A 14,737-nucleotide genomic window follows, 5' to 3' on the forward strand; every position below is an offset into this window, starting at 1 on the left:
TTCATGCTGTGTCTAGTATTTACAGTTGTCCTTCATTCTACAGAAATTCACTCTATTTATATTAGTCGATTTTTCAAAATTAAAGACAAGACTTATCTGTTATCTTAAGGATGTTGCAAAAACTGGCAGCTAGGACCGGATTCCCAAAATCGATTTTGGAGTGTTTACTTGACCAGTCATAAATTAGTTCAGAACAACGGTATTGGGAGCCCTATGTAAACATATTCACTATGTTACATAGTTTCCCCAAAACCGGATTTGGTAAAGACCAATTCACACTCGCCATCATGAACTGTCACATCATGGCATTGTCATGCCAAGGTGTATTTACAGAGTATGTCATGTCCCAGCACGTCAAGTCAATTCAAGTCACGTGATCTTAACTCGCATTGCTCTTTTTTGTGGGAATACGATGTTTACAAAATGATTTTGAAGTGTTTTTACACTTGAAGTGCATGTATACAACACCTTTACGTGGCTTACATATGTGGACACCTGAGTACATATTTCAACAAAAATGACAGTTGTGAAACTCAAATGATTTGCAACTTGCAGGGATAGCTTGTACATCAAAGAAGGAAGAAAGAGATGCAAAATAATGCAAGAAAGAGTATGGGTCCGAAAAATTTCATTATGTGGTACAAAACGGAAATATCACATATTTCCATAATCTTGAGAAAGAGGAATCTGCATTTATAAGTATTTTAGAAACGTGAAGCTCCATTTTTTCTTTTATTATGTTAAACTGTATCCAGAATTACAAAAAGGAACACAATGTTATGAGATGCCCTCACATCCCAGGAAAAATTGATTTGTTTAAGGTTAAGTTTAGTTGTCAGACCAGTGCATTAGTCATATATTCCTCAACATCTTTCCCTTCAAGATTTATAGGCTTTCTTGAGTGTTTGTATTTCACTTTTAATAGTTGAAGTGCCTTAATTTTACTGGGTTAACTAATGAAACCAAATATGTATTGGTCACTGATGTTTGCAAAATGGTTTCCAACACAATCCAACACAATAAATAAGCGTACCACAAACACACATTTAAATGAACAACTCTAATACATTACTTGATGTACACTGCACGAAAAAGCATTTTGCTACTGTTTGCTATGTTTGATGATTTCAGTCCAACTTTTTATGAAACATGACAAATGCCAGACAACATACAAATTAATTCCACTCAGTAATCAATCTGATTCTACAAAACGTTAAATATGGTACCAGTAAGCACTTTAAAAATGTTGTAGATGGCAGGGAATTTCTTACACTCGTTTACAGTTCAGACTGCTGCCTCACTGGAAAACAAACAACTGATAACAACCACTAAAACCACAACGAAACGAAATATGGAGATGTGCGCATGTCCTAACATCGGGAAGATATGAGCTTGGCAGTCACGTGATCAACAACAGACCGATGACGTCAGCCATCAAAAATTTCTTCCCAAGACATGTGGGACAGCCGGTGTGGATGACCCATTTTAAATGTGCATTGCAGAATGTTTTGACAGGATGTGATGGGGCGGTCGGTGAGAATTGGTCTAAAATACCATTTCTGGTCGGTAATTTAAACCCCTCAAAATCGATTCTGGAAATCTGTTTCCAGCTGCCGATTTGCCACTTACATAATTGTCTTTCGCTCCCATATAATCATACAACCGTTTTCAAACTATTCTGCTACTATGGATGGAGCTATTTATTGTGCAGCAAAGAAGAAGCAGAAATGTTAGACCAAACATGCAGATTTCGATGTAAATGCAGACAAATAATCAGAAACTGGAACAGCTATTTTCCAGACGCCGCATTCAGCTGGGCTAGCAAACCCGCTTCAGAACTTGAAATGTAAACACGACAGCGAAAAACGATTTTCGAAATTCGGTTTTCGTCCTGCGGAAGATGTGTCACATATAAGCTTAGCCACTGTATCGGAAGTTCTAAAAAGCTGTAATTAAGGTGGATTCACACTTGACGTAACGTCACCGTTACGTTTTTGAACGTAGACGGTCAGAGGAATTGAAAGAGCGTCGTGACATTACAGCTTTTCATAAAATACCGACCAGAGGCGCTATTTCGTATATCATGGTAGATCGTCATAAAATGCCGAAATTTAGTTTCAAGCAGTTTGCAATGATTGCTGTTCCACATGATGATAAGGAACAGAGGGTAAAAAGAGTGAGGATTATAAAAACGTTAAAAAATCGAGACCATGAAAGAGAGTTCCTCATCCTTAACAGGAAGCTGGAAGAGAAAGAGTCATCGTTGGACAAATATTTCAAAATGTCTAAACAACAGTTCTTTTACCCGCTAAGCAAGATACAAATAAAAATTACGAAGAGATGTTTAAGTTTTTGGCGCCCATTATCGCCTCGACAGAAGGTGCCTTCGGTATGTCTAGATCGGCCGTTTTAGTGTACTTGATCTATGTTTTCATATATTTCTGCTGCCTGACGGTCGTCGTTAATTTATTACGAATCTTATTTTAAACTTCTGCATGACGCATCGGATTTACTCCCGGTTTTTCTGTTCGCTATTCCACTGGAACAATCGTGAGTAAAGCACACTGAACAAAGTATGAAACGTTTATTTTGCAATGTATTCCTTCAGTGTATAAAATAAAATACTTAAACTTAGTGCTGTCTTCCAACACATATTAAGGCCTTTTCGCAGTAGCAGTCAGTGGAGAATACCTTCATATTAGTTCAGGACTGAAGTTAACGGTTGCTCTCCAGGTAGACTACGCTATTTGCCGTCGAAAAATTCTTCCCGAGAAACCTTGACGTAACGTGATGTGTCGATTACGTACAGTTGACGGCGTGTGTGAATACCACAATTTGAACTACAGTGGAGAATCTTTCGAGATGACGGACGTTTCGGTGACATTCCGTCATGTGGGAGGTAGCGTTGCTCACGTCCGTAGGTTTAACCTTAAAATACCCTACACGTGCCTCCTGGGTGGTGCTAATTGAGCAACAGTGATTACAGGCAGCCAGACTATCCATAGGATCTCCTGGCAATGACATATCAACTAAATAGCAGAAACAGTTCTTTTCAGAGCTCATTAACAAGAAACATTGGACCAACTATCAGACTCCTTCAACTGAATATCGAAAGCATTAGCAGGGCAAAGTGTGACTACCTGTCAAAATTTTTGCTGGACAACAATATCGATGTCGTCGCCATTCAAGAAACTCGTGTTTCCAGCGAAGAAATATTCCGAAGCCGAGGTCGAATTCCTGGATATTCTGCACTTGGTGTAACTTACCACGAGGTGTATGGAATTGCTACATATGTCCGTAACAACATAAACGAAGCTTCGCTGATTTCTGTAAGTGTGGAGGCAGATATACATACAGTTGTCATACAATTGCACGGCATTACTATTACAAATGTTTACAAACCACCCAAAACAACATGGCCCGATTTTGTCCTACACACAGCAGAACATCCTGCAATTTACATAGGAGACTTCAATAGTCACCATGAACTTTGGAAGTACTCTCAAAATGATGAAAATGGGAGCATGCTTGCAGAATGGATCGAAGAGAATAATCTTCATCTAGTGTTTGATGCCAAAGATCAAGGCACTTTCAGGTCAGCTGCTTGGGACAAGGATTCAAATCCTGACTTATGCTTTGTTAGCTGCAACGAAACTGGCTTTCCTATCAACACCACAAGGAAAGTGATAGATGCCTTTCCTCACAGCCAACACAGACCTGTAATAATACAAATTGGCCACACTGTTCCTGTCATACGATCAACTCCGCATGCTCGATGGAATTTCCAGAAAGCCGACTGGATGAAGTTTTCAACGGAACTGGATAAGACCATTCGATGGATACCTCCATCACATAATAACTATCAACGCTTCATTGGTGCAGTAACAGCAACAGCTAAAAAGTGTATGCCAAGAGGATACCGAAAAGAATATGTTCCAGGATGGAATGAGGAAAGTGAAACACTGTACCAATACTTTCAGCAAAGTGGTGACCCAGAGATAGCTACGGAACTATTGTCCAGCTTGGACATGTCTCGGAGGCAGAAATGGGCAGAAACAGTCAAAACTATGGACTTTACCCACTCGAGCAGGAAAGCATGGAGTCTTCTGAGAAAACTGGGAGGAAGTGCACCAGCATGCAGAAAAAATTCCGAAGTAACACCAGACCAAATTGCTTCCCACATCATTACCACCTCAAGAGTACCTCCTGACAAGAAACATACAAGACATATCAGACGACAGCTTCGTGACCTTAAAAATAAGGCATCTCCCTCATCTGAGTATACCCATCCCTTCACAGTTTCAGACATTGACTCTGGACTGAAGGACCTCAAATCTCTTAAGGCACCTGGATTCGATGGTATCCACCCAGAATTCCTGATCCATATGGGAGGAAAAGCTAAGAAATGGCTGGCAGAATTCTTCACTGACATCCTGCTGACTGGTCAACTTCCATCTGAGTTTAAAAAGGTGAAGATAATATCTGTTCTGAAACCTGGCAAACCCAGCAACAGGGTAGAAAACTATCGCCCCATTTCCCTACTCAGCTGCTGCTACAAGCTTTTTGAAAGGCTAATATATAACAGAATAAGTAGCGCTATCTTAGAGAACGTTCCAGTTGATCAGGCAGGCTTCAGACCAGGGCGTAGCTGCTGCGACCAAGTATTGTCTCTCACATCCTTCATAGAGTCAGGATACCAAATGAAGCAGAAAACATCTGTGGCATTTGTTGATCTAACTGCCGCCTTCGACACTGTGTGGAGGGAAGGCCTTATCTACAAATTTCTCCGCATCATACCCTGCAGAACAATGGCTCGACTGATTAACAGCATGCTAAGTGATCGGAAGTTCCAGGTAATCACTGGAAGCAACATAAGTAAGGAGAGGAAGCTGAACAACGGATTGCCTCAAGGATCAGTTCTCTCACCCTTACTGTTCAACCTATATCTATCTGATCTACCTTACACTTCGTCCAGAAAATACTGCTATGCCGATGATCTGGCTCTAGCCGTCAAACACCAGGAAATGAAGACAACAGAAGAGATTTTAGCCAATGACCTGTCTGCATTAGACAATTACTTCAAAATCTGGAGACTCCAACCCAGTGTGAGTAAAACAGAAGTGTGTTGCTTCCATCTAAATAACCAGTTGGCGAACGTAAAACTGGAGGTAAGTTTCAGAGGCAGAATTCTTCATCACAACTGGAACCCAAAATATCTTGGTGTCACCCTGGATCGTACACTATGCTTCAAACAACACCTTCTTAACTTAGCTCAAAAACTGAGGACTCGAAACAACATCCTCCATAAGCTATGCGGAACTACCTGGGGATCTTCAGCAACCACCCTGCGAACTTCAGCTCTGGGCTTGGTATACTCAAGTGCTGAGTATTGTGCACCTGTTTGGATGAATAGTCATCATACAAGGCTTGTTGATACCCAGCTGAATACGACAATGCGCATAATATCTGGCACAATCAGATCTACTCCAGTTTATTGGCTTCCACTGTTAACTGGTATAATGCCTCCTGATCTACGCAGATGTACTGCCCTTATGAGAGAATTCCACAAGATCTCCAGGAATTCTAACCTACCCGTGCATAGCGACCTGCCACTTTTAAATCGCAAGAGACTGAAATCACGTCATCCAACTCTGTGCGATGCTGCTGACATGGTGGCTAAGAATTTCAAACCTCTTGAAGAATGGAAAGGTCGGTGGGAAGCAGTGACAGATGTGCACCTGCATAACATCTTCTCAGGTGCTAAACTTCCAAGTGGATTCGACTTACCACGCAAGACGTGGTCTACTCTCAACAGAATCCTTACCAGCCATGGGCGATGCAGGGATGCTCTCTTTAAGTGGAACAAGCTGCCTGATCCAGCTTGTGACTGCGGGGCTCCATACCAGACTGTTCACCACATCGTCAGTGAATGCAGGATTCGAGCCTATCACGGCGCCAAAGAGGACTTCCTGCTAGCAACTCCAGATGCAGTGCGCTGGATTGAAGGACTGGATATTCAGTTGTAAAAACAAACTTAAGTTTCTTGTGTGCCAATATGTACATATATATATGTAATTTCATGATATGTCTGTATTAGCCATACGCTAAATAAATAAATAAATCCGTCATGTGTGAATCCACCTTTAGTCACGAAACGAAATAAGAACGACTTTGGCCGGCACGTTCAGACCATGGTTCAGACACCTGGTGTTCGACATCACTGAACAGTGAACACTGATCATGCAGGACCATAGAGTGTAAGTGCAGGGCGTGATTGCATATCTTTGGATGGTTATGTTTGAAAGGTGTGTTGACTTGTGGAGTAAAGTCCCGGCGTGACACTCGACGTTAGATCGTAATAATTTTTTTTTCCAAATGTTCCAGATGACGAAATAAGTAAGATTGCTGTCGCAGTTATCGATTTGCAGACACGCATGTTCGAAAAAGTGTTTTGTTGTAGACTGACAGTCTCGATTATTGTCTTATTTCATAGCACTTTTCGATTGACTCTTCTCGTTTAGAAATCTGTACTTTTCATTTAGAAAATCTTCCCCATAATTTGCAGAAATGCTAGTTGGCGGCCACGGCGAATCTAATCCGAACACAAACTGGCTGGACAGTCGTGGTTTATGGATTAGTTACGCTGTGGGGATGCTTGTGCTTCATCTGATTCTTCTAAGTATACCAGTTTTCAGTGTAGCATTTGCTTGGACTCTTACGAATATCATCCATAATTTGGTGAGTATTTTTTTTTCATTGTTTCAAGTGATTATAAGTAAAATATAGATCGTTGTTTGTATCTTCGAGTGTATTTTGTGAGGATTTTAATGATAGCGCGTGAGCAGTGCGTTACGTTTGAGCTCGCATTAGTAGTGAGGGATGCGCATGTACTCATGAAGAGATACCGAAGATATTACTTTATTACATTCCGGACATTCAAGTAATGTGCTAATCACCCGCAGTTGTCACCAAAAGATTTCATTTCTCAGTTGAATCACCTTTATCTGTTCTCGTGACAGGTATTGTAAATTTGACATACCGGTGATGGTAATTTTAAAATGCCACATCACTCCCACGGTTCAAACACAAGAATGTTACCAAGAACGGTGATAGTGTAACGAAAACACCAAATGAATTTCACAATTGCAATTCAGGTAATAGACACATGTAAAGCGAATGGAATGTCACTGTTTTGAGCTGACTGCAGACTGAGTACTGCACAATAGAAATTGCACTGAAAAATTCCTGTAAAGCTTTTAAATGGTCATGTATCAGAGTGTGGTCAGATCTAAACACCTCTTGTAGTTAAATATGCAGCCCATTTGAAATTTTAACATTGCGTCTTTATCAATACAGTAGCCAAGTATATTCCAGAATATAATCGCTACTCAGCATCTAATGGCACTAAATCCAGTGTGTCGACAAGTATAGTTATAGGGCCTAGAAGTCCTGATAATTATCTATTGTATAAGGCGCAAAGCAACAGAATTTCTCCATTTTATATTTTCGAATCGGTTGCATATAGAACCGAAAAACAATTCTCTTTCTGTATGCACCAGTTTGTAAAACGTATGTGTTATACACAGTTTTCAAAGTTATAGAGGTACTTTGATATGTAATGGTTTTTTAATCAGAGAGGATCATACTGATATGTTCTCTGTAGAGTGGAAGTGCATATGTCAACTGACAGAAAAGTGAACTGATGTATTATTTTATAATCATTCATTTTATTTCATTTGCTTTATTCATTCATCTCATTATCATCCCTCAATAATACAGGATTTGCCATCATAATACAGAGGTGTTTCTCTGGGAAGAAAGTGGTTTAAATGTTGGTGCTACATAGGTTTTTAACTGGTACTTTCTTATGGCTACATAAAAGTTGCCCTTCATCTTCTAAAACGTTAAAAATACTACACACTTCCAAGTATACCCCCCTCCCCTCCCTTACAAACCGTATTGTTGCATTTGGTAACAAGTATGTTGCTGTTCATGGTGTCTGATGTTTTTCGAGCAGAATAATGCGCTACACGAAAACCTAGTATTTTCACATTGAAGGTTATTATTTTGTTCATATCTAGGGCTGCCACTTTGAAATACAAACAGTGCTCTCAAACTTTTAGTAAAATTACACCCATTGAGTTTTAGGCCTACTACATATATTAAACATGTAAATACTGAAAGTGATTTATGTTTTGCCTTCCTTTATTTTGAATCCATCCCCAAATTTCACAATACAGCATTGCAGGTTTTATTTTGTAATTGTACATTACTTTCTAAGGCAAGATTTATTTGTTTCATTGATCATTTATGGAATTAATCTTTGGAATAATATTTTAATATTTATATCTAAAAGCAAAGTTTCTGTAACTTACCAAACTAGTTGGTATGTTGATAGGAGACAATAAAAAACACACACAAATGTCAAGCTTTCGCAACCCAAGGTTGCTTCATCAGGAAAGAGGGAAAGACGAAAGGCTGTGGGTTCTATATCTGATGATATATTCATATCATTATTTTAATATTTAGTTAGATGAGAGCATTAGGAGGGTATGCATGGTTTTTTCTTAGAACATGTGACTGGAAGCACACTGTGAACTATTTATAACACACAGCAATTCGTTTCTGTGATTTGAATAGACTAAAAGCCATTCCTGTGTAGGATCAATCCATAACGAGTGGTCCAGCACTCGTTGCTTGACCATCTCAGAAAAAAGTTGTATTTGCTGGGTGAATTCCCCAATGATTAGTAGTCGCAAAAATATTTTTAAAAAAGTGTTTATTTTTTTGAAATGGTGGCCATATTTGTTCCAAGCCGCATGCGTTTCTTCGTATTTGCAAGCATCTACATTTTTACAATTATTCACTAGTTGATTGTCCTAAGCGTTTCAGATAAAATACATTTAGTTCAACACACTCTGGGCTACCAATTAACATCATTATCACTTAGCTAAATATATTTTTAATAGTTCAAAGTTATGAGCCACAAATAAAAAAACTCAATTTTTGAACAGTAGTTTTCCAAAGAAAGAATTTCTCAGCTTTAATATTTTTTATGCTATTACGTTGTATAGTATAGTTACTTTTTTAGAGCATGAATGGTGAGCAGCTTACACTTACAAAATAGTGTTTTAACAAATGGATTTTTTAATTTTTCCGTTTTGTGGCCTGCAATATCTTTGTTGGGGACCAGATAAAAATCTTTAATTTCACAGTCAATAGACTTTTATGATATCAAACTTAAGTATAAATTTCATCTTTGAGATTAAGTTGGAAGTTATGGAAAAACAATTACAAATACAAATCAAAAATACATTTAACATCTGCAATATCTGGTAGGCTAATCAAATAAAGTATACCAATTGCATAATGTAGCACACCACATTACACTAGCTAATAATTTGTTGAAACAATGCTATGATAATTGTTTCAGCAGGCTAACAATAGCATCTGCAAGCCTAGACAATTCTGATTCTTGTCTTCCCCCCTACACCAACAATTGTCTGCTCACGCTTATTTAGCTAGAAGTTCTTGAAGTGTACAGCTGGAAAATGGTGTCTCAATGTTCTGTTGATGTTTATTATTAATGAAGCATGTCATAAAAGTGTGTATGGAGCATGTCCTAAAGACATTACTTTAATCGAAGATTACAGTGAAGAAGGAAAAGTGTTGTTTAAATTGGGAGTTGGCCCATAGGTCAAATCAACATTTAAGTACCATGAAATGAAATACGTAAAATATCATGACCTTTTTGGTCAGACTTGCATGGGCCCTTTTGAGAAACATAAGAAACCTATAACAAACGGTCTGCGAGAAGTAACATTTGATCATTATTCTAAAAATAAAAGCCCTTTTGTCAATCTCATAACAGGAAAATCATTGTGTTCAACATGTTATTCTAAGATATTTGTCATTCACAGGAGAAAGGATAGTGAAACCTCAGATGCAGAATTTTTTGACTTATCAGCAACCATTAAAAAAGTAGATACAGCTTGTGAAATCCTGGTTATATCACCTACTAGTAAAATTAGAAAACTAATTCAAGGTAAAAGGCCAAGTGCCTTGAATACAAAGATTGAGAAAGTGGCAGCCACAGTCAAAAAGAATGTGGAAGTTTCATTTCAAAATACAATTTGAGCTAAAACAGAGGGAAGTTCTAAAACTTCACCAACCGAATATGATGATTTGATAGAAAAACTAAATGCAGTACTTCAAACAAAGAGGATAAAATTAAGATTATCAGTTTACTGCCGAATTCTTGGAGTCGAGCAAAAGTTAGTGATGAATTTAATTGGGCAGAACGACTTGTTCAGTTAAGGCAATTAGTAAAAGATCAGGGAATTTTACCAGTGTTACAAAAGAAGTGCATCTAATTTGGTAGATGAAAACACAATCAGTAGAGTTATTAAGTATTATGACAATGACAATAACAGCCGTTTGATGTCTGGCAAAAAAGACTATTTCTGTGAAAGAAAATGCTCTTAAGATTCAAAGACAAAAAAAAGGTTAATATTGTGTAATTTAGATGAACTATTCACTGAATTTAAAAAGAAAAATCCTGACATTAAAGTGGAAGATTAAAGTTTAGCGAGTTGAGACCAAGGTGGTGTATTGTTGCAGGGGCATCTGGCACCCACAATGTTCATGTTTGTTTCATCAGAACGTAAAGTTGATGATAGATAGGGCCAATCTTAGAGTTGACTGTAAAGACCTTTTGGAAGTTATGGTACACAATATTGGCAGTTAAAATTGTATGATCAAGGGAAAATGTGAAGAGTGTCCAGGCAAACAAGTCTTATATGACATGTTTGAAGAATCAGGAGAAGACAATTTGATGCCTGACAGTATGAAATACTAACAATGGGTGGCACAAGACAGAACTTGCCTGATAATGAACTTCATCAGTGTGGAAAACTTGTACAACTGGTTCTTCAAAATAGACATAGTGGATTGTGTTTACGATGAACAGTGGTGTATTGGTGAAGTTGATAATATTGACTGTCAAAAACCAAGATGTACATGATGTATTTTATCACCCTCCAGGACCAAGGACATCGTTTAAAAAATTGAGGGACCAAATTTGGATGCCACTTAAAAATGTGCCAAGGAAACTGTCTCCTATGGAATTTACAACTGTGACTGGGTGAACTTATAATCTAACACCCAAACTGGGTGAACAAATTTCTTAAATGTTCAATAAGTGATGTACTAAAAACAGATAAAAAGAGAACAATATAATGTAATTAGTAGGCTTATTTTCATTAAAAAAGTATGTAATCATAGACATGATTAAATTATATATTGTAACTGATATATTTTATTCTATAAGCCTAGGTATCGCAAATGTTAAAACATATTTTTGACTCGTGTTTGTATTTTTTTCCATAACTTCCAATTGAATCTCAATGATGAAATTTATACTGAAGTTTGATATCGCAAAGGTCTATTCACTGTGAAATTTTCAGTTTTTATCTGGTCCCCCAACAAAGATATTGCCAGACCACAAAATGGAAAAATTAAAAAAAAGTGTATTTTTTAAGTGTAAGCTGCTCACCATCGATGCTCTGTAAAAAGTAACTATACTATATAGTGTAATAACAGAAAAAAGATTAAAGCTGAGAAATTCTTTGTTTGGAAAACTACTGTTCAAAAATTGAGTTTGTTAATTTGTGGCTCATAACTTTGAACTTTTAAAAACATATTAAAGAATACGTTCAGCTAAGTAATAATGATGTTAATTTGTAGCCCAGTGTGTGGTGAACTAAATGAATTTTATCTGAAAGGCTTAGGACATTCCACTACTGAATAATTGTTAAAAAAAATGTAGATGCTTACAAATACGAAAAAACGCTTGCGGCTTGGAGCAAATGTGGCCACCATTTCAAAATAATAAACAATAAACTTTTTTAAAAAAAATATTTGTGCCGACTAAATATTGGGGAATTCACCCAGAAAATATAAAACTTTTCTGAGACGGTCAAGCAACCAATTATTTTTTTCTTGGACCACTTTGTATGGATTGACCCTGTACAGAAATGGTAGAGGGGCCATTCTGCCAGACTATTGATACATTTTTTGTTTCAATTGGCTGTAGAATTCCAGAACAGATCTTTTTGTGGTTTTTCCTGAACACCATTCAGCTATTTGGCCTAACTTTTTATGAATATATGAAATGAAAATGAAGTGAACACTACCCCCCCCCCCTGCCCGCCCCCCCCCCCCCCCTCTCTCTCTCTCTCTCTCTCTCTCTCTCTCTCTCTCTCTTTCTTTTTTGATAACATAAAACAACTGTTACATAACAGTGAGCAACCATATATATTGTAAACCCTGCTATACCTGAGTATATTGTATTCAGAAGGCCTATTTCTTTTTAATGCCATTTAAGAAGTTATAATTATACGTACTCTTACATGACCTTCCTGTTACCCCTCTCATATTTTTGTTGCTATTGTAGTAACTGGGTGAGATAGTGAAGTGATTACACTGAATTTGCATTTGAGACAACAGCAGTTAAAATTTCTGTATGGCTAGCCAGATTTAGGTTTACCATGGTTTTCCTAAGTTGCATAAGGCAGATGTGGTGATGGGTGCTCCGAAAATGACATGACAGATTCCATGCCTCTAATAACCTTATCAACTGGATGTTAAACCTTACTGCTGTAATTTTCCATTGTCTGTTCAGAAGATAGTAGATCAATATTATATTTGTAATTATTAATTATGGCACTTCCTTAACCGTTCGCATAGTCTGTGAAGAGTATGTACAGCTCCAGATTAAATTCTAATGTGGCTGTTGTGACACAGATTTTGTAAACATTTGAATGCCTCATCCTGGGGTCTGAGTTACCTATCCTCCTTTTTAAACTCTCCCAACCAGTCGCTCCTTCCTCTCCGAGAGGATGGAACTAATAGTTCCAAAAGCTAGGGTGCTATGTACCGTTATACATATTTATAGGTGATATAGTAATACACATTTCACCTCCTGAAGGTAAGTGCTGACCAGAAATCCTGTCTATTTATGGGAATGACTAACTGAAAGAAAGTCTGTATTTAGAAAACAATAGGCTCATTCAGTTGTAGTTTTACATTTCAATTGAGTTATTTGTTCATTCTTTTATGTGAGAAACCAGTCTGTTTTAGCAATGAAATGAAAAAAATTGATGCAGTCCAGTTCTGATTGGAAACATTTGACCTTTTCCCATTGTTAAGTGGTTGTCAACTGCACTTTGCCGTTGCCTGTTTAGCACTCTTACTGCATTGTGATATTTGTTTTTTATTAAGTGTTAATAAATAGCTTCTAGTTCAGTTATTTGGCCATGTTTATGAATTCGTTTTTCCTCAATAGCGAACTTTGTGTCACAGTCATAATGTCGAAATGTTCAACTAATGTGGGAATGGAAGGAATTGTTAGACTGCATAAAAATTTGCAAAGTGAGAGGACATCTTGTGTTGATGGTTCTGTACAGACTGAATTATGTGCATAGGCAGTTCATCCATTCTGGGAATTGAGAATCTCGATCATTTTTGCCTGTTAGCAACATTGATAATGACAAGATATCAGTTCCAAGGTTTCAAAGATTTTTGAGAATGTTCTAATTTCAGTAATATAAATGTGACATAGTCATGCAGGAGGCAGTTGACTGATTATTATAATAATCAGTAGTTCTGCACTTAGACTGACTGGGTCGCTATTGAAAAACCCAACATCAGGCAAGGAATGACTTACTAGTCATATGATGCATTTAGGAATTTATCCACCATCAGATGTCTAGGAACGCCTGTGAATGTTCGTTTCATGTAAGACTTGGAATGCTGTATCTATGTGTAGTAATTGCTGCTGGATATCTGATATTGTATAAATTCTGAAACATGTCATACGAGCAATAGTCATTCTTTGCCTGATACTTGACTTTTACCATTGCAACCCAATCAGCCTGAATACAGAACTACTGATTGTTTTAATTTCCAGTTTTGATGTTGGATAACATATGACAAAAGAAATACTTTTTTCATATGATGTATTTACAAATTAACAATTTTCGAATTTTTTCTTTTACTTGTACTATGAAACTTTACTACTTGCCAAATTTCATCTTTGTAAATCAACGGGAAGTACCCTATACGTTTTGATGAGTGAGTTTGGGAGTATTAAACTATGGTGATATAAATGGCCATATCTTTCGACATCATTGTCTTAGAAGCTTGAGATTTTTACACCACTGTGGGACTATGCACCTCAATACGTGACATAAATTTCAATGTAACTTGATCTGCGTACTTGCTCCTGAGAAAGGGGTTTTAGACTGATAGGCTGATGGATGGACAAACAGAAAGCAAACCTATAAGGGTTCCATTTTTACTGATTGAAGCACAGAACCCTAAAATGTGATGATCAAAATATCCACGGGTATGCTGCCGGTCTATAGTGTCAAACGGGCACAATATTTCGGCGATCATACATGTCGCCATCGTCAGGTGAACTGATGAACTGAGCTCCTGTGAACGTGCCGGCATGGAGATCCGTACGCTATGGCTGCTCAGAGGGAACTGGGTTCGGTCGCGGCGGCGGCCGATTTAAATACCCTCCGCCTGCGGCGCGCTCCCTCCGCCGTCTGCGCCCCGCGCCACGGTTGCGCGGTGCAACAGATTGCGACAGCGTCTGAGATGACGTCGCTGTGATGGCTCTGTCCACCATGGCCGTCACAACTATACGTTTGCTCGATTTACTCTTGATTAA

The 14,737-nt window shown here is 37.9% G+C and overlaps 1 protein-coding gene across 1 annotated transcript in view; it reads left to right on the forward strand.

The window, feature by feature from the left end:
• The first annotated feature begins 6,242 nt into the window (after positions 1-6,242).
• The window catches only part of LOC126475147 (ORM1-like protein 3), a 29,106-nt gene continuing 20,611 nt past the window's right edge, over positions 6,243-14,737 (forward strand). The window contains exons 1-2 of the mRNA XM_050102762.1: positions 6,243-6,396; positions 6,566-6,738. Of these exons, the coding sequence (XP_049958719.1) occupies positions 6,568-6,738 (171 nt within the window). The 5' untranslated portion in view covers positions 6,243-6,396; positions 6,566-6,567. The remainder of the gene's footprint in view (positions 6,397-6,565; positions 6,739-14,737) is intronic.

This window comes from Schistocerca serialis, chromosome 4 (assembly GCF_023864345.2).
Source record: "Schistocerca serialis cubense isolate TAMUIC-IGC-003099 chromosome 4, iqSchSeri2.2, whole genome shotgun sequence".
Lineage (NCBI taxonomy): Eukaryota > Metazoa > Arthropoda > Insecta > Orthoptera > Acrididae > Schistocerca > Schistocerca serialis.